Genomic DNA, 20,809 nt, shown 5'->3' on the forward strand with positions numbered 1-20,809 from the left:
CTTCATCCTTAGTATCCCAATTCATCTCACCTCAAGTCCTCATCAGTCTCTCAAGATCAGAGCAGACCAGGTTGATGTCTAGGGGTGTTTTGTCTTGGATCTGTTTTTGTCTGAACTGCCCATTTGTACATTTGTAATCATACATACGGTAATACATATGCCTTTTATAACTTAATTATTTGATGAGCAACTTTGACTCTACAAATAAAATTACTGTCTTCAGTGTCTATGGATGTGCAAAATGTCTTTTTTGTAAATATTGTTCTGTTTTTTTTATATTCATGAAACTTGGTTCACACATCATCCAGGACTTAGAATGATGCATTTGCTCTGGAGATTTAGTTTTTAAACATTCAACGTTAATTTTTCAACAAGCATTTAAAAATTCTCAATATCTTAAAATGATTTTCATTTCATTTGAACTCCACTTCAAACTGTTCACAATACCACCAAATTTCACTTTTCCATATAATTCTACTTTTTAAACAGACAAAAGAAGAAAAGGCTTTAGAGGGAGTGAGTGGAAACTGGACAGTTACTAAATGAATAAATAGAGCTCAACCCCACATTTGTTACTCTACATCCATGATTACTTTATACAGAAACAACAGAAAATGTATGTTAGCTCCATTTACTATGGAACCTGATTCTTTTCACTAAATTATCATCAGTTTCTGAACTGACATTGGAGAAACTGTAGTTGGAGACATAGGTCTTAATCAGACAATCTAATTATTGGGGGTTTTAGAGGTCTTCACAGGACCATATGTCTGAATGGTTTCCATGTTGAAAGCATAGGATTACTTTGTTCACTGTAATGAATCAAAACTTGGATGGCATCAACAGAAACACTACAACATAAAATCCTAAACACTTGAGCGACTCATTTAACTGCCAGTGCAGGTGTTTCACATATTTGTAGTTTTGATTTTGCTGTGGATGCAAACATTTTATTACTATTACCAGTTCATTCATACAACTCCACATCGCTGAGACTGGTAATGATGGGCTGCTCAGAACAGATTGAGATGTGGACTGACATTGTTTTTCATCGTAGCTATTTTGACTACGGTATTTCAAGCAAGTAGACGTCACATTTTTACTCGAGATGCTGCCATCTTTTGGCAAATGTGGGTACTACAAGTTGCAGTACCCAAAAATGTACTATTTCCTGTAATAACATTTATTCAAGTGCAATGTGTGTATGAAACTAATTCAGGTAGACAAATGTGATAAAAATATTAGAGGGAAAGAATCAAGTAGCACAAAACACAATGTCAGAACAATTCAGAAATGTTCAAACCACGAAGTTTGTATTCCAACAATTGAAAAATATCAACAAGTTTCACATTTAAATTGTACAATTCATGAGTGACAAATTTATCATCTCTTCATGGTGGGCTCAAGAACAGTGTGTGGTGCGTGCAATACTATAAATTGATATGATTTAAGGCATCTTTCTGTATCTAAAACCTTATAAAGAGTACTTTTGTAAATTGTGCAACGGATAAAACCTTTTATATTAAAATAGCGAGATATCAAATAGACTCAGACAACCCAACATACATCCTATTTCTCCAAATTCTTACCATATACATGTTTCACACAGACACAGAACAAAGGTGCATGGCAATAAATTAAAACAGACAAAAAATAAATAACAAGGCACAGAATACTTGCATAAAATTAGTGTTACCTCACACAGTATTGGCAACAGGGCGATGCAATCCCCACATCATAAGTTTAGCGTTGTTAGTTTAAAGAAATACACGCCTGTATTGAAACGGAACAGATATGCTGTTACGTCATCTGTGGATAATGTCAACAGGCACTAGCAGAAAGGCAGATGGTGGTAAACCCTAAAGACAAATATCTAAAGATGACTATCAATACAGGGTTTGCATAACAGTTTAATACATCCATTGCTGTAAGTTAACATTATTTCAGTAACATTGTACTGAAAGCTGTGCTAACTTGCAACAGAAAAATTGATTCACTTCATGATAATTTAAAATCTTTCCTCGAGACTCAAAAGTAATGGTTTAAAAGGTAATTGGTGTCTTTATCATATACCTGTATATCTGTTGGTGGAAATGGGACACATGACAGTATTGCACCGCGATCCTTCTTTCTATCTAAAATTAGCATCTTCAATATCTGTCATCTTGTATTATGGTCTGCACCTGAGGTGTTTAAAGAGAAAACGGCTGACTGTGACGCATTCGTATTACCTGTGGGTGAAACTTCGCCGTTACCTTTTGTTTTGAAATAAATTACATAAAACAACGGCAGGACAATGCCTATCAAGAGCATGGCAACAACAGCATTCCACCACTGGATGCCCCAGTCAGCACCATGACTGCCCAGCCCTCGTCCACTGAAACCAAACCTCTTTTGTTTTTCCGAGTCATCCACTAGATTGTCATCTTGATCATCTGTAGTCTGAATTAGTTTCTCAATGTCATGGTCCACCTCCATTAGAAAGTCTGTGACCTCCTCTACCTGTGTGTGGGCTCTGGCTCTGTCCCGAGGCTTCGCTGCCATGACAGATGAATGTGGAATTTCTTCCTGAGGTTCACTTAAGTCTGCACACATCTCGGTTAAAAAGCTGTGTTTCTGAACAGGTATTTTGATTGATTTTAGTGCAAAAAAATCTTGTTCCTGCATAAGGTTGTTCACCCGCTTTATATCTGCCACCTGTTGACAGAAATATTATAGAGACAAAAGTCAAACTCAACACAAGAAGTTATTTGAGAAAACTTTGTCAATAATGGATTAAAAATGTTCACCTTGCAGCCATATTGCAGGGCAAGCTTGTTGAGACTATCACCATCTAACACCTGTCGATCCAGAAACTGGACATTTTTCAGTCGGTCATGCTCCTGGTCTTGGTAAACTTTTGGCATCATCTCCAAGACATTGAGCTCTTCATCATCTGAATATACAGTGGATTCATTTGGCCTCCTCTTGAACATGTACACCTTGCCATCTGCACTGGCATGGACATCCACCGGAGCCTGAAAAGCCCTTGGGCCATTCTCCCCCCGTCGCATAATGAACGACAGCCTGTGAGATACATTCATCACGAAAGTGAGGAAACAAAAATCACACAAAAAAATATTTTAGAATGCAGTTGTCCACTCTGATACTCCACAAAAGTCTTAGGACGGCGTAAAGAAATGCTCTAAGGTAAGAAATCAATAGTTGCCTTTAAATCCAAAGCAAGCCTTCTAGGTACATTTGCAGTTTTTGGAGGAAATTTGCAGGTAAATAAATATCTAAATATCTTGGGAGAAGACAAATAACTTTGTCCGTATTTCTCAGTACTGAGGACACCAAATCCGGACCAAACCCCCAACTCCTTTTGAAGAAATGCATCCCCAAACTTGCAAAACAACCCCATGATTCGTTGTTGCCTTGCTAGCATTCTTCACTGTCACCTTCTCCAACCCTTTGGTGAACAAAAGAAGTTTGAGTTGATGGGCCTGTTGTGCATCTTATCACAAAATATACCTAACACAGAAGATGCACAACAGTTGTGGAACAGAGGCAACAGGTTTCTCATAGTAGACCAAAAATGACTGGCGCCTTTTTAAAATCCCTTTGTCTCACTCAAACGCAACTTTTACAGCTGATAGAGCTCTTTTTACGTCAAGACTCGACAATAAAATAAGCACTTTGTCAAGATGAGCAAGAGATGAAGGGGTTAGGGTTACTACCCACACCACAGCTAATATTTACGTCATGATACGGACAAGTCAATAAACCGTATTGTGAACAAGTGAACGAAACTCCTGACTTGCCACAAGTGGCTAACACTATAACGACGGCTAAAGATAGCGGGTTAACTTTAGCGTTTGGCTGAAGTTCTGAGGGCTCCATGACAGAAAGCTAGTCAGTAAACAGACTTACTGAACCCCGTGAAGCACCGACACACCGCTCGAGAATCAGAACACACAGATAATTCCACTCGAGATAAATACAGACTAAACTCAGCTTGAACTGCTTTCATACCGTTACTTTATCCAAATCCTAGGCAACAATAACGTAATCCTCCACCCGTCCGGGGTAGACCTCACCAACCAGACCCGCTAACATGACGACAGCCACTGATGCCACCAGCTAGCTTGTAGTTAGCCATCTTCTTCTACGTACCTACTGCAGAATAAATTAGCACAATGGGTGTTTTACCGCCACCTACCGTGCTGGAAATGCCCTTGTCAATTATCCAAATACAGTATTTTTATCCTCCTTCTTTTTATTTAAAATGTAATTTAATTAATTAATTTTTTATTTACAAAAGAAAAATAAAGAATAGGAATAAAATAATAAATGCAAAAATATCATTACATATTGATGATGATGAAGAAGAAGAGGAAAGTTAACTCTGAAAAGCGATGAGACTAAACGGTCATCTACTGTGACTTTCTGTCAGCTCGTATCCAAGCAGGGGTGTATTTGTTATCACCGAATTCTGGAAGATCTGTCTGATACACATGGAGCATGAGTGCAATTGAATTGTACAGCAGAAAAATAGTAACATGTTTCATTGGATGTTTTGTACAATGTTACTCCAATCCATGCAAAAATAGAGATGTTGCAAGTGGTCAATGCAAAAGCAGTGATTTGAAAAAGTTTTCAGGGTTCAAGTTTTGTAATTGCTATTTTCGCTGATAGATTGTACCTTTATATCTAGCAAACAATACAGCAAAAACAATGCAAACACTATAGACATTTCACTACACCCATACTTAACTAGGCCTGTTTATTTTTATTTTTATTTTTATTTTATTTCTATACCTATTTATGATTTTCCATTTGTTTATTCTTGATGGGTTATTTATTAATCTTTCAATTTGGTGTTGTACTACTTTTTATGTGCTGGTGCTTTCTGTGTGCTTTTTCTGTGTTTTGTCTACTTACTGTGCTGTGTTCGACGGAGTTGAAAGTTGTATTCTACTCGACTCTCCTCTACTCTACTCTACTCTAGCTGCTGTATTGTAGCACCTCTGTGGCTTGCCGCTCAGAATGCACCAATACTGAGAAGCTGTAAAAATAAATGTTTGCAATTGTAATTGTAATCAGAGCATCCCTGAAATGTGATTGCTGCCAGTGAACCTACCATCAATAATGACGGAAAAAAAGAATAGGCACGATGCATGTGAAAATGTATGAATTATTAACGGTATGTTCTGTTTAAACATTTAAATGTAAATTGTTGTTTATTATGTCTTTTGTTTTTGTGAAGACAGTAAAACCATGATCACATCTCAAGGACCCTGATGAATATATAGTGGACTTATTTAGCATCCTCTTGAACATTTTTATTTTCACCTGTACTGGCGTTAACATCCACTGGAGCCTAAACAGACGCTGGTGTGTGCTGAGAAGCGGGATCGTGGTGGTGTCTTCACTGTCCACTAGATGGAGCTATTGATCTTTATTGTGTCGCCGTTTGTTTACAGCCGTTTATGTGCCTTGGATCTAATCTGAGACCTTGGTTCTTTGGTTCGCTTGGTTGATTAGCTGTTAAATCAAGAAAAAACCCTGCAAAACCTTTAACCCTGCAACCATGACATGGTTTGTGAAAGCTTTCCATATACATGGTTAACGTAAAGCAAGTTATACAAACATTAAATATCAAGTTCAATGTCAAGTCAAATGAACATTTATTAACATAATAGTCAAATCACTTTGTTACAGAGAAATTATTTCATGGGTTGTAATTTGCATTTCCTATTTGTAATCAAACAATAAATCCATTTGCGCTTCTGTTATGTGTGCGATGATGATGTTATAAGGGCCACTAGCATGCTGGATGCTATTGTACCATACAGTATGATCCTGCAAGAAGACTCACATAATACTCATATGTTCAAAATGAAATGTGCCACTATTTATTTATGTAGTTTAAGAACTGGAAAAAGCATCAGATCATATATTAATTTTTTTTCTTTTATCAATTCTGAATGTGTAAGTTGTTTACAGTTTTGGAGTGTTTCATTGGCGTTCTGAATAGTTTTAAGTTTTAATTAGTTTATTTTGAAAGTGTACACTGTTTTTCTAACATGTATAATCTTTGATTATTATATAATGACCAGTGATCCTGCTGTCATTATTTAACAATACTGCATTTAATTCCTGATTTCAATAGAGATGATTGTATCCATTGCAAGGTAAGAAGCTTTTGTTATAAATATACACTACGTCTGCCCCCGTTTATAATCTCTTATCTCAGGCAATGAATATTAAAACCTACTGAAGAAAGAAAAAATGTTATCTAATTGATTGGATGGAAAACAAATTGTACTGTAATGACAATAGGGTGGCATTGAAAACATTACAGATTGGTGCGTAAAACAACACGATACAATATGGTGTGCATATGTGGATACCGTGGGAACAGTAATGTGTAATCTATGCGCACATTTGAAAATGCATGTGCTCATACTGGTAACAGAACAATCTGATTCATGTATGTGTGTCACTATGTTAAACATGAGACAGACAATATATACTGAGGTGTATATGTGATAAAGTTGGAGTTAAGGTCTAATATGGATCATTCCACATTGCTAGAATCGACTAGAATCTTTTCTTCACCATAACAAGATCAGATTATTAACAAATGAAATAGCTAGAATTGTGAGATATTTTACGCCAGCTAATTATGGTAATTGTATTAAATTGTGTATTTTCCATAGTCCTAAACTTTCACCAACAAACGTGATCATAGATGTTAAAATATTAATCTATGATATAAAAATATACTAAAAATGTGTGACAATACTTCATATTTATCTGCATCATCTATGGGGTTAGACTAGGTGGGTTGTTGTAGCCTAACTTTAGTTGTTGTGATCTTACATTTAAACCAAACAGTAACTGGCCATTCCAAATTGCCCGTAGGAGTGAGTGTGTGCGTGTTGGTGTGTCTGTGTAGCTTGGCGGTGCACTGGTGTCGCGCCTGGAGTTTGCCTCACGCCATATGCCAGCTGGGATAGGCTCCAGCTCCCGCAACTGCGCAAGCGGGTAGGAAAATGAATGAATGAATGAGTAATTCATTCATTCATTCATTCACATTCATTCATTCATTCATTCATTCATTCATTCTCAACCCATCCTCTTGCGCAGGTCGCGGGGAGCCTATTCAGCTTGTCTCAGGGCGTAAAACGGGGAAATTCCGGGCGCGACACAAGTGCACCGCGGAGCTACACATGGACACGCAAACACGCACAGACACACTCACTCCTATAGTCAATTTGGAAATGGAATGGGAGTTGGCCAATTAACCTGAAGCGCATGTTTTTGGAGGTGGGAGGAAGCTGGAGAACCCGGAGAGAACCCACGCATAGAACACGCAAACTCCGCAGAGTGAGACTCGAACCCGGAACCGCAATGCCGCCTCTGTAATATATTATTGATGTAATTTTATTTGACAGCTAATGTGTTGTATATTTGAGATTACAGTATCTGTTACGATAATCCCAGCAAAAAAACCTTTTTTATTTAATGTATGCATTTTTCTTCCACAGAATTATAAGACTTATTTCTCCAATGCTCAACAACTTTTGTTGAAACTTTTGTATTTCTTATACTGATAGGATGTGTTTCATTTAGTGTGTTTACATTTTTTGAACACTTTTGTTTTTTCACTTTTTTTCCTCAGACCACTGCGATTAACAACATCATTGGTAAATATGACCGAAACCCTGTTAAAAAAATACGCACAAAGCTAAAGATTTCAAAGATACTGGTTGGGAGAAAAGAGGCACCTTAAAAACATTTGGTTTACTTGCTCAAGTCCTTTAATATTGAATATACTGTATGTTATCTTATCAAAATATATTTACATCACATTTTTTGTCACGTAAAACTACACTGTGTATTCATTTTCTCCAGTAGGAAAACATCAAGTTAGTAAAGCGTCTTATATTAAAGTGAGCTATTTAGGTGACAATCAATAAGTAACCTGCATCTGCCCTCCCTGATTTTCCCTGTGACATCATAATAATATTCTTCAGTGTTCTTCTTTTTAGTATTTTATTTTAGAGGGGTGGTAAACAGAATCAGAACTCACTTTTCTGTGTCTGTGTTTACTGTGTCTTCATAGTGAGATATTTTTGACATTTGATGCTCTGCAGCAATAGATTAGAAATGGAATGGGGCTTTTTAAAGCTAGTATTGATCCATCTAAATATGCTTTGATCACAATCTGCTGGAGCTGAACCACATCATTTACACACAAGCATCATGTAGAACAGTGGTTTTCAATAGATCTTTTTCATTGCAGCCATGCTGACAAGGAACAGCAGATAAACACAGGTTTAATTAAAGAAATGATTTATGGTTCCATAGCATTAAGTGGAACAAAGCCGTATGAGCCAACATGCACAACAACACAGCGGTTCTGACCTCAATAGAAACCAGAACCTTAATTAGTATTACAGGTAACACCTATGTTTATTTAGACAGGTCAAAGGTCTGCGGTTTCAGTGTCCACATATCTTCTTAGTCTTCATGGGATGCCCCATGTACATACATTCATCCAAATTTAACAACAATTCACAGTTACTGATATATCCATCCTATTCTATGAAAATATATTTCAGAAAAAAAGATTGTGTCCATATCATTGCCTCCGTATTCTAATTTTTTTTTCTAGAAAGAATCATATATAAGATTGTGATAAAAGTGTTTTTATGGCAATAGTGACCAAACAGTAATTACATTACACAAGGTTGTTGTGTGCATATGGGTAATTGGATTGAGACATTGAAACACCAGTTCACCAACAACAGTTATATGACTTAATGTATTTGTTTTGCAAACTGTTGCCAACAAAACATGACTTTGATATTGATACTCAGCTGTATTGACCACAGGTCAAAGTGTCAGAGGGATACAGAGATGGCCCAAAGCAAGCAGAGATAAGGATGAACAGAAGAGCATCTAGACTGACCTGTAAAGCTGCATTGTTCTTCGCTGCATTATCTGTATTTTCTGCAATTTACTTTAATTTTCATGCCATTAGTATAGTTAATATCACTGACTGGCTACTCGAGAGACAAAAAGTCATGACAAAAAGTCATGTTCCCAAAGTACATCTACCTGACATCACAGGGCGACAGTAGCTCAGTCTACTGGGTCTTGGGTTGGGGACAGAAGGGTGACTGGTTCAAGACCAGGGTGGACCAAAATGTACGGAGTGTGAACTGGTAGTTGGAGAACTGCCAGTTAAAAAATGGAAGTAAACGTGTCTGTGGCAATAAGTGATGATGTTTGAGACGTTACAGTAATACTCTCTGCTGCCATTGATAAACTAAACTAGTCTTCCAGGAGGAGAATTATTGTCTTGACTGTATGGACCTGTGTAAATAAGATTTCTGTTAAATGATAAAAGATAGAGACTAATTCTTGTAGTTAGTGCTTGGAGTCTGTTATTTCATTTAATAAATAATGTTTAGATTATTTTAAGTCACATATGATATATGGCCGAGCTACAAGCAGGCCTCTTTAAACATGAAGTTAATAGCAGGCATGCCTAGTCTAGTGTTTCTCTCACCATATGCAAACCCATTCAGCCAGAAACCAGCATTGACCTCCAGTTGACTCCTTTAATAGACAGCATAGTACGCTTATTGCCAAATCAGATTTTCTGTTTAAGTACACAAAACAATCTGTTAATTAAATTCATAACTCTTTAGTCATTGATCTCATATATTTTGGCTATTACATCTCTTTAATCATGGTATCTCAGAAAGCACTTCCTTATTGTATGTTCATTGGCCGGCACAACTGCTGCTTTGAGTTAAAGTTAACCACAGTGTTTACTTCATTCTAGGCATAATGATAATATACTTTAATGTTGCCTTTGAGAGAATCATCATATCATTTACATTGCATTCAGATTTAAAATGTAACACTGATCTATGAGCAGCACAGCGGTAAAATGTGCCATATTTCTGGGCCACTTAGCAGCTTGTCTCTCCTAGAGAGATATAGCAAGAGAGAGACTGTAGGGACAGAGTGAGTGAGAGAGAGAGAGGGAGAGGATGTACAGTAAATGGAGAGAGGGAGTAAAATGTGTGCACTGCTTGCACATGTTGCCCGAAGAACAACAGAAAGGGCTTTGCTTTAAATGATTCAGAACAAGCATTAAATATTTATTGAGGTGAAAGATTCATGTATGCCACATCTATGAACTCATAGCTGTTTGGCCACATTATATCATGTTCCTAGCGTCTTGTGTTAAATATAAAAAGTCAGAAATTCTTCTCTTATGAGTGTTTTGAAAGCCAAATACCTGAACTGTGCCTCCGAGAAAGCACAATTGATGTTATTATGTATATTTCTTTTACTACCTTTGCCAACAAGGTTGTGTTCTCAATGGTGTTAGTTTGTCTGTTTGTTGATATGCACTATTAAACAAAACAGCTAAACTTATTTCAATTACATTTGGTGGAAGGTGCATGTGACTGGGAAAACAAATTTCTGAACTGGTCAAAGGATTTTGGCACATTTGCTTGTTTTCTTGTATAACTTAAAAAAAAACCCATGAGACATTGATGAACTATGTTCTAAGAAAGTCCCTGGAGAGGTGAGACCAGACAAGCTAAACATGCATGTTAAGTAGTGTTGGACAGAGCCACACATCCTATTGGGTGGCATTCTTGCCTTGCAGCATGCAGCATTTTGATTTTATAACTTCACTTTTGATAAATACAAAACAACAGTTGAGCTATAGAATACCGGGAAGTATTTAAATATTTCTTCTCATTATAATGAAAATCTCGACCAAAGCCTTGTTTGAGGGGTCCGGTTATCCATAAACTAAGGTTAGGAATTAGGAATTTACATGCACATGTACATAAGGCCTTTCAAATCACTATTGACATATCACCATCATTATGTTATTATGATTATTTTTATTATAATTAAGTTATTTTATTGGCACTGCCATTGTGTTGACTAAGGACTCATTGTATGTTTAATGCCACTGAGAGGGACATTTGAATAATAATTTTGCAAAAAATACCGTTTAAAATTTGTGTTTTCATGGGCTGAGCGGACTTTGAAATAAACCACAGGTAACCGGAGGCTTGTCTGGGAAGTCCGCAGGAGTCCTGCAGCAGCAGTTGGTGTGGGGAAACCAAATTAAATCCCCATGGCTCAGGGTCATGGGAACAGTTCAAATGTTTATCGATGAAACGTCAACTGCCCAAGTGAACATGATTCACCTCTCGCAAGAGCCTTATTCAACAATCCATCACCAGGAGAGGAACATTCAAGCCAATACATCATCACTTCATATTTAGATGTCAATTACAAGTCCATAACACTTCAAAAGTGGGTATGAGATATGTTCTGAAACGGATGGGTCACCAATAATGCTAACTATAAATAAGTTAAATCAGAAGAAACTAATCACTCAAACAAATCGGAATGAGAGAAGGTAGAAACTTTCATGCAGGAAGTAGATCATCACCAAGGGAGGCTGTTTGATGTTTGGATTATTTAATGAGAGGAAAACTTATGATTGGAGAATCTGATCGGATTTCTTGGTGTCCGGGGATAAGGTCAGTCTTAATCAAGAGGTCAAATGAATGAAACCAATGGAGAGACTACATTTAAAATTTTACAGCATAATAAAGACTTACTAATGCAGAAAAATGGCTATGATCGGATGAAAAGAGAAATCCGTTAGTAAATCCTTAAGACCATGGAAACAGATTTTACTGTGAACTTAAAAAGATGTCATGTTGAATGTAATGAAAGAACATGTGCAGACAGGGTTGTTGTATGTTTTTTGTGGACTTGTGGATTTTTTTGTCCTTAGAGACACAGTTTGGATTTTAGTTTATCAACTTAGATAAAAACAAACAAACAAAAAAACGAACAAAAACGAGTAAATTCATACTAATTATGTTGATAATGGTCATAATGTAATAAGATATATTTTTCAACAAAGACAGCATTTGAGATTAAGTGCAGGTTAAAAGAATCAAATATCCTTTTACTATAATGAGACAGTAATTTCAGGCTGCTATGGGTGCTGTTTCAAGCATGGAAGGTCTTCGGCCTGGGGAATTTGGAGAAATTGGCTGATAGATTTTGGATCCAAAACCCAGAGGATGAATGCTCACATGAGACAGAGCTCTGGCGGTCCTGGTCTTAATGCAGGCCATCAGCATACAGTGACACATAACCTTGCCCTGTCTCCACCCTCACTAATGTGTCAACTAACATTACTGTGATTGACGGTGAGCCAACACTTCAGCCTCTGGATAATCTCGCCCTACCAGGGCTAGGACATTTGAAACATGGCACTGGATCACAAAGCTAATGTTTTAGTATCCTGTATTATGGACAGCACAGTGGCGCAGTGGGAGGCGCTGTGGCAGCACAACAACTTGGTTTCGGGTTCAAATCCCAGGTCCTCACCGGGTTCTCCGGCTTCCTATCATTCCCAAAAACGCACACTTCAGCAAATTGGCTAGGCTCAGATTGTAGGTGTGTGTGTGTGTGTGTGTGTGTGTGTGTGTGTGTGTGTGTGTGCATGTTTGTCTGTCCTTCGTGTGGCTCAATGGTACACCAGGCATCACACCCGGACTGTACCCTGCTTCATGCCCCTAGTCTGCTGGGATAGGCTCCAGCACCCCACGACCCATGACAGCAGAAGAAGCAGGTCCTGAACACGAATGAAAAAATAAATGAATTGATCAATTATGAATGGATAAAAAGGAATGTGCTTCTGAATAATAATAATAAATGCATTTTAACATGGTGGTATAACTGAAAGGGATGAATCCAAGTTTTCATATAACATTATAATACAGTAATACATAATTATCTATCGGTTACAGCACATGTGTCAAACTTATGGCCCAGGGGCCAAATGTGGCCCGTCACATCATTTTATTTTGTCCTCGAGAGCATAAAAGGTCAGTGTCTAAAAATAAATAGGTCAAAAGTGTGCTTTGACCAAAACTACATTTCCCACGGTGCAGTAATCAAGCCCATTTTAACTCTGACAAGGAATGTCCAGGAGGTAAAAAGAGTGCCAGATAGAGTGATGAGTCTGAAGCTAGAAATTGAAGGTGTGGTAGGAAGACAGGGCTAGATGGAGGCAACTGATTTGCTGTGGCGACCCCTGAAGGGAAAAGCCGACACGAAAAGAAGAAGATGTTCAATGTGTTAGTTAGTATGCTCAACAGGTAGGATGTGAGGTGGAGGAGAAGGAGAAATTCAGCAGTATAGTTTCATGTTGATAGAGATGTACAGAGAAGGCCAGAGGGAGCTGCATTGTGTTTTTGTAGATCTGGAGAAAGCTTATGACAGGGTGCCCAGAGAGGAACTGTGGTATTGTATGAGGAAGTCTGGAGTGGCAGAGAAGTATGTTAGAGCAGTGCAGGACATGTACGAGGACTGTAAGACAGTGGTGAGGTGTGCTGTAGGTGTGACAGAGGAGTTCAAGGTGGAGGTGGGACTGCATCAGGGATCAGCTCTGAGCCCCTTCTTGTTTGCTATGGTGATGGACAGGCTGACAGACGAGGTTAGACAGGAATCTCGGTGGACTATCATGTTTGCAGATGACATTGCGATCTGTAGTGAGAGCAGGGAACAGGTGGAGGAGAAGCTAGAGAGTGGGAGGTTTGTGTGTGAGTGTGAGGATTTTAAGTACTTAGGGTCAACAGTCCAGAGCAATGGAGAGTGTGGAAAAGAGGTGAAGAAGCGTGTACAGGCAGGATGGAACGGGTGGAGAAAAGTGTCAGGTGTGATGTGTGATAGAAGAGTTTCAGCTAAAATGAAAGGAAAGGTGTACAAAACTGTGGTGAGACCAGCGATGTTGTTTGGCCTAGAGACAGTGTCACTGAGGAAAAGACAGGAGACAGAGCTGGAGGTAGCAGAGATGAAGATGCTGAGGTTCTCTCTGGGAGTGACCAGGATGGATAGGATCAGGAATGAGTACATCAGAGGGACAGTACATGTTAGAGGTTTTGGAGATAAAGTCAGAGAGGCCAGACTGAGATGGTTTGGACATGTCCAGAGGAGAGATAGTGAATATATTGGTAGAAAGATGCTGAGTTTTGAACTGCCAGGCAGGAGGCCTAGAGGAAGACCAAAGAGGAGGTTTATGGATGTAATGAGGGAAGACATGAAGGTAGTTGGTGTGAGACAACAGGGTTAGATGGAGGTAACTGATTTGCTGTGGTGACCCCTGAAGGGAAAAGCCAAAAGGAGAAGAAGAAGAAGAAGATTGTTAATTCATGCTCATCAAGGCATAATTTCCTTTGCTCCACCTACATACATCCTGTATACCTCCGAGGACAAGCCTGGGTTAAAAGGTTTCAAAAATGCTCCGTGTCACAGATGGAGGTATCTTGTAATGTTTTGCATTCTCAGTGAGAGTTCAAACTTCAGTCACAAGCTTCACTATCTCTGCTATATTGCTGAATAGACTGAGCTTCCTTGTGACTGAGGCTTTTTAATAATGTATGCAATTTATGCTCAGCCACTGAAATGTGGATGTATGCCAAAGTGCAACCATTTCCTACTATTAAATCATCAGTATGACATTCAACGAAGTTTACTACTGCAGAAATGACAGCATTTTCTAACAGCAAAAAAAGTAAAAAAAAAAATAAAAAAAAATAAACATATATATAAATATTAAAATACACACACACACACACACAATATATATATCACAACACAAATATACATCACAACACAAATATATATATATATATATATATATATATATATATATATATATATATATATATATATATATATAAAGGCACCTGCCTTTCACTGTGTTTAATTGCATGCTTACAGTCCCCATATGTGTGGTTAGGACTTAACACACAATATACAGTATATGCATGTTTATAATGAATTTATGAGTGGAAAAAATTATTTCTCCAAAGCGAGATTAATAAACTAAATTTCTTCTTCTTTTCAAAAATGGAAAGAAGAAGAGGATGGTGTTTTGTTTGCTTCATCATTCAAAAACTGTGCATGGTTTGGTGATGAAAAAAAAAGAAGAAACTGTTACGTGCAAGTTTTTAAAAAAAAATATTTGCATAGCATAAGTCAAGTGGAGCAGGTAATTCTTGATTTCAATAATATGTCTGTCAAACTGATGTGAGTGAGTTGGAATGAAACCAATTGTTCTGAGTGATCTGTTAAATAAACTTCATATATACTGTACTTCACATAACCAGTTTAACCTGGTGTTCAAACCTGACGCAGAACTGGTGTCTTATGGCTAACTTGACTAAATGAGTGCAATCTTATGGGGCAGGCATCACCAAATTGCAGACCTCGATCCGGACAGTGACCTAGTGGTAGTTCTATCCAGACCTGTGACCAAACTGATAAATTAAAGGTACCGGTAATAGATAAAAATCAAGCAAAGATAAAGCAAATCTTGTACTAGAACAGCTTGATGTGGATATGCATTGCAGCATACATATCCAGCCTCTGGTTGGTCAGGCTTTTCAAGCTTCTTTGGTTGTTGGTAACAGAGTATATGTGCAGAGTATAACAAGGAAATGCTTTCCAGTTGTATAACAAATAAAACACAGTGGCACCCATCTGTCATTTCATAAGATATTTTATATTTTAACAAAACAGTACTGTATTAATCTTTTGTAGAGCATTCAACGACCTACTGACAAAATACATATTCTGTGCATTTGATGGTCATCCACAGGGAAAGAGGACAATTAGCCAAAATCTGGTTAACATCAGGAAACACGATTATGTTTTCAACTGTGTTATCCCTTTCCCACTTTTTCAAGAAGACAATAAAAGAAGACAGGCAAAACTGAGAGTTAAATCGAAGGTTAATTGGAGTCAGGAAAATGTCAACCAATTTTACTGATCACCCACTAGGGATGTGTAGCCCCTGGTGAAAAAGATGCTGGAATATCTCCAGAGTGCATTAGCTTCCTATTCATAATGGCCACCTGAAGAGAGTGATGATGACATCTTTTCAGCACACTATTCCCACTCAAAAGATGTCTGTGAACACAAATGACAAAGTGTCTGGTTTCAAGTATGTGTTTATGTAAGGATGTGTTATATATGTCATGTCAATGTCAGTATTGTCACTGAAGATCTACGTCTAGTAAATGACAAGTATTGACATAAGATTTCTGACACCTCAGCATGTCAAATGCATCCATCCTAGTCTTACTTACTGCCACAGTTTCAACAACAGTCATTTTGTTTTTGCTGAAGAATATTTTGTTAAAATAAAGTGAAATGGGTTAAAACTCAACAAACACAACACCTGAATGCAGACAACACACGAGGCAGTGGCTGTAGGTCAGATTTAATTTACAATTAAATTAATAAGTTTACATAGAAAATGGTCCAAAATGTAAAATAATAAAAATATATGAGGAAATGATCACAAATGTTTCCAATATAACATGCAATTTTAAATGGAGTGCACTAACCCAAGCACTAAATAGATGGAGTAGATAATCAGGGACAACAGGTCATCACATATATGGCACTTAATCTTCAATAAAGAAGAACATGAAAGGGAATTTTATTAAATCACAGAAGGGGGACATTCTTTGCAGCATCCATCCACTAAAATCACCAAAGTTGAAATCACAACAGAAATATTGATTTGAAACCTTAATGTTTTCCAGTGAAGTAAATAAAGGATTTATGATTGAAGTGTAAGTAAAAATGTCACATATGTAGTCTATAGTGGAAACTGGTCAGGCCTTCAGTTGAATAATGAAATAATTTACCAAATGAGCAAGTCACGCATATATTTTACCATACACAAAGTTGTCGTTTGTTATGGGTTAACAATTTCGGTGACCTGTATCAATGATGTATAGGAGCGTAGTCCAGAGAGATTATGAAATTCATGCAGCTGTAACTTAATTACAGCTTAATTTCTAGGTCTAAGTCTTGTAAGATAGTGTCATTAGTGTTGTGAATTAAATTGATTAACTTAAGCAAATGCATCCTCATTGCCATCCTATTGAGCTGCGCTTTAATACTTGGAGAAACCTATGCTACCATGAAAATTAAAGCATACTGTCACAGCCTATAGTCTTTTTTGTGTCTTTGACAAAGGGCAACTTAGTCTTGATCTTCCTCACAGGACTACAGAGACCAATGATAATAAAAAAGGATTACTCGTGGTATATGGCAAGGTGCTGTAGTCCAGTCTTAATTGGTGAGCTTCCTTGCTAAGCTGATCTAGACTTCAGGCTGCCAGTTAGCGAACTGGTCAATTAATCTTCCCTCTCTCATAATGAGATGGGGGATTTCAGATGGCTGGTTCTTTGCACAAAGACAGACAGTGTGCCCAAAGGATCTTCTGTCCCTGTACCAAGTGACCCGACAATTAAAAAATGTACCTCCCTACTTCCCCTTCCTCACCAGGTGGCAAATTGGTCTGACCCGGCCTAATATCAAAAGGACTAACTCTGACTTCAAATCAACTTCTCAGGCAACAAAAGGGGGAAAAGGGCAGTATCAACCATGAAATAAGATTGTTTTATTAAGATTTTCCACCCTGCATAAGTCTTCCGTTCTCTCTTTGAGGTAAATGAAAAGAGACTTGGATTGTCACTGCTGTGTGTCACAAGGGTTTGCCCTTTCAGAGGAAGGGAAAAGGGGCACTTCACGCAGATTTGATGACACAGATGTGTGAGTACAATATGCTAAATATACTGGGTTTAATGTCCTTGATCTTGATGTTAAATCTGTTTACTGACAGATCATAGCAGAGAGGCCAGCTACATGAAACTACAAACAGGAGCAAGTGTTTCAAATTCTTTACACTTTACCTTGTTTGCTTCACATTTTATTTATAATGAAAAAACAAAAGTACTACTTTCTTTCAGTCAGGTAAAGTATTAAGCTTTGCTCACTTTACAATACCACCAACCAGTTATAAAACATACCCCAAACTGATTTGTTTAACAATTACCATGTACTTAAATAATTTGCTCAAAATTTTGTTTCCCTTTTTCTCATATGTCATCCATCCATTTTATTGTTGAAGAGATGATTGCAATTGTCTCGTTGTCAGCTTTATCAACTCTGCAGGTTGAAGGACTGCTGGAGCCTGTCTCAGCTTGTTATAGTCTATAGCTGACGTGTGAAACTCAAAGCCCGGGGGCCAAATGTGGCCCGCCACATCATTTTATGTGGCCCGCAAAAGCATAAAAAAAGTATCTAAAAGTAAATAGGTCAAAATTGTGCTTTGAGCAAAACTACATTCCCTACAATGCAGTAATTAAACCCATGTTAACATTAAGAAAAATGTTTTGAACAAAACTAATGTCCAAACTTGTGTTATTTTTCTTTATTTACTTGGATAGTTTGATTCTTGATTGATGGACTTATTTGGGTTTCATAACCTGACAAATTAAAAGGATTTATGTTATAACAGAGAAACAGCATCATTTTTTTTCTGTCTGTGAAACTTTAATGTTTGTAACAGCAATAAGTAATACATTCAGAGTTATTTAATATTAAGGAGTGGTTACATTTATTTTACATTACAATGAGTAACATATAGTAACATTTATAAGTTACATCAGGCCCTTTTAGGACAGCCGTTATGCTGATGTGGACCTTGGTGAAAATGAGCCCCTGCTCTATAGACAGGATTCACACTCACACTTACAGAGAATTCGGTGTGACCAATTCACTTAAACTGCGTGTTTGTAGAGAAGCTGGAGAGAACCCACGTAGAAACGGAGATAACATACAAAATCCACACAGAAAAGAATCAAACCCGGCACCTTCTTGCCGTGAGGCAACAGTGCTACCCACTGCACCGGCATGCTTCCCATTCAAAAGCACTATTAACTTAAAAAAAAAAAAATCTGTTGAAATGGGAGAAGAAACAATCTGATGACAATGAACACAAGTTTGAAATGTATTCAGATAGTGTTGAAAAATTGACTCTTTTCTCTTTTTGAGTTTCTGACTATTGACACTCACATCCACAATGTAGCCTCATTATCTGGACTTTGACAGTATTTGAAAGAGCTATGGGTCAAAAGCTATGAGCTATGATCAGTATTCATTGACTTGGCACTGATCATTTGAAAGCCATGTGTTTGGTACCTGGATACAGTACTGGAATCCAATGGTTTCTTTTTTCTACTTAAATCTCTCTCTCCATACTAATACATTTTACAGTTCCACAGTGATTTCTCAATCTCATATTTTTCCGTTGATAGTAGTATATATCATTTACACACTGTTGGTTTCACATAGTGATCTAGTGTGCTTGATAGCACATCGCTAACAAGTTTCAGACAGGTGGCTGGCCATTTGTTGAAACTGTTAGCTAATGCCATCAAGTGAAAAAACAAACAAACCAGTTGGTACCAACAAAATATGCCACCAGCTATTGTCTGTCATTGCTGGGTTGTATAAAAAGTTCCTTGTAGTGGGTGAGCGAAGGAAACCATTGTCAGAACATAATATGTCATAAAAATGGTACACTCTGATGACTACGTAACTAATTATATCTCATTTCTTAGTGTTGTATCCACACTTCATTATTTATTTTGGGTTATCAAACATTCACCACCACGCAGTGGGTAGCGCTGTTGCCGCACAGCAAGGCGGTTCCGGGTTTGCGGAGTTTGCATGTTCTCCCCATGTCTGCGTGGGTTCTTCCCGGGTTCTCCGGCTTCCTCCCACCTCCACAAACATGCACTTAATTTTACTACATTATGGTTCTAATACTGTAGAAGACACTCATATGAAATGCATCAAAGTACAAGATTTGTCAAAAAATACACTTTATTACTGCTTTGAAAGAAATGAACAGAAAAAGCAAACTAAACAGATTTGTACCAAGATTGTGTGTTATGTCTTTGAATTTTAAAAAAAAAATCAGGCCTGAAAATAACTTTTTGAGTCCCTAAATTAGCAGTGCAAGTACAGGCCTCAAAAAGCCAGTATTGGTTAGGCTGTAAGTGTGACTGGCAGTATTTGGTAGTGATAAACAAGAATACTGTTTACAAGACAGGAGGGATTGATATCAGAGTCTGTTTATCAACCAGTAGGTGGTAGTCATATGACATCATTGATGGATATTCATTCAGACGTGATAAATGTTTTTTTTAAATCAGACAAATCCATTCCTTCTTTGTCATCATTTGCTCTTGAATATTGATCATTTTTGTATCATTTTATTTCAAATTGTGTAGAAAGTATTGTCTTATACGCATATGTACTGGACATTGTTCCGTTTCTGAGCAATTTAGGGAGTAGTGCAACTTCATTCTTCTTCTGATCAGTTTGGGAGACTTAGGAAGGATGTTATTGTTAACTGAAGGTCATACTCTCATACTCATGTCAATGGAGTGGCATACGGCCTATTCACATGGCTTTAAAATGACAATTAATGGAAAATCTTGCACTGTTTACCTTTCAGAAAATCGGTTATGTGTAGATGTTTTATAGCAATATATATAATGAATAGTCTAAACATGAACTTGACCTCACTCATTTTCTATCTATTGTGACTGAATTGTTCAAATGGTAAAACCCCTGTGAGGGATGATTTAATAGTGAGACTACCCTAACTATGGGTCAAGATCAGAGTCAAATTTTTTTGGCTCTGTCTTGTAGAGTACAGACTCCACCGAGAGTAATTATTTGTGGAGGGTTTAGGGCCCTGGGGTGATGGAGTGGGCGGGAGGGGCAGAGGGTGCGCTGAAACGGAAAGCACGCCAGTCCCACTCATGGTTGATGCTCAGTGAATCTGAAAGGTCATGTCATGTTTTCTGGCAATTGA

General features: G+C 37.6%; 1 protein-coding gene across 1 annotated transcript; it reads right to left on the minus strand.

Annotated features, from left to right (window-relative positions):
* Nucleotides 1-988: 988 nt before the first annotated feature.
* Nucleotides 989-4,142, minus strand: lysmd4 (LysM, putative peptidoglycan-binding, domain containing 4). Its single transcript, XM_068313290.1, has 3 exons — nucleotides 4,015-4,142; nucleotides 2,790-3,066; nucleotides 989-2,697 (listed from the first exon to the last, which is right to left on the minus strand). The coding sequence occupies exons 2-3, from the start codon at nucleotides 3,051-3,053 to the stop codon at nucleotides 2,161-2,163; spliced, it is 801 nt and encodes a 266-aa protein (XP_068169391.1). The 5' UTR covers nucleotides 3,054-3,066; nucleotides 4,015-4,142; the 3' UTR covers nucleotides 989-2,160.
* Between the last annotated feature and the right edge of the window lie 16,667 nt (nucleotides 4,143-20,809).

Source organism: Antennarius striatus, chromosome 4 (assembly GCF_040054535.1).
Source record: "Antennarius striatus isolate MH-2024 chromosome 4, ASM4005453v1, whole genome shotgun sequence".
Classification (NCBI taxonomy): Eukaryota; Metazoa; Chordata; class Actinopteri; order Lophiiformes; family Antennariidae; genus Antennarius; species Antennarius striatus.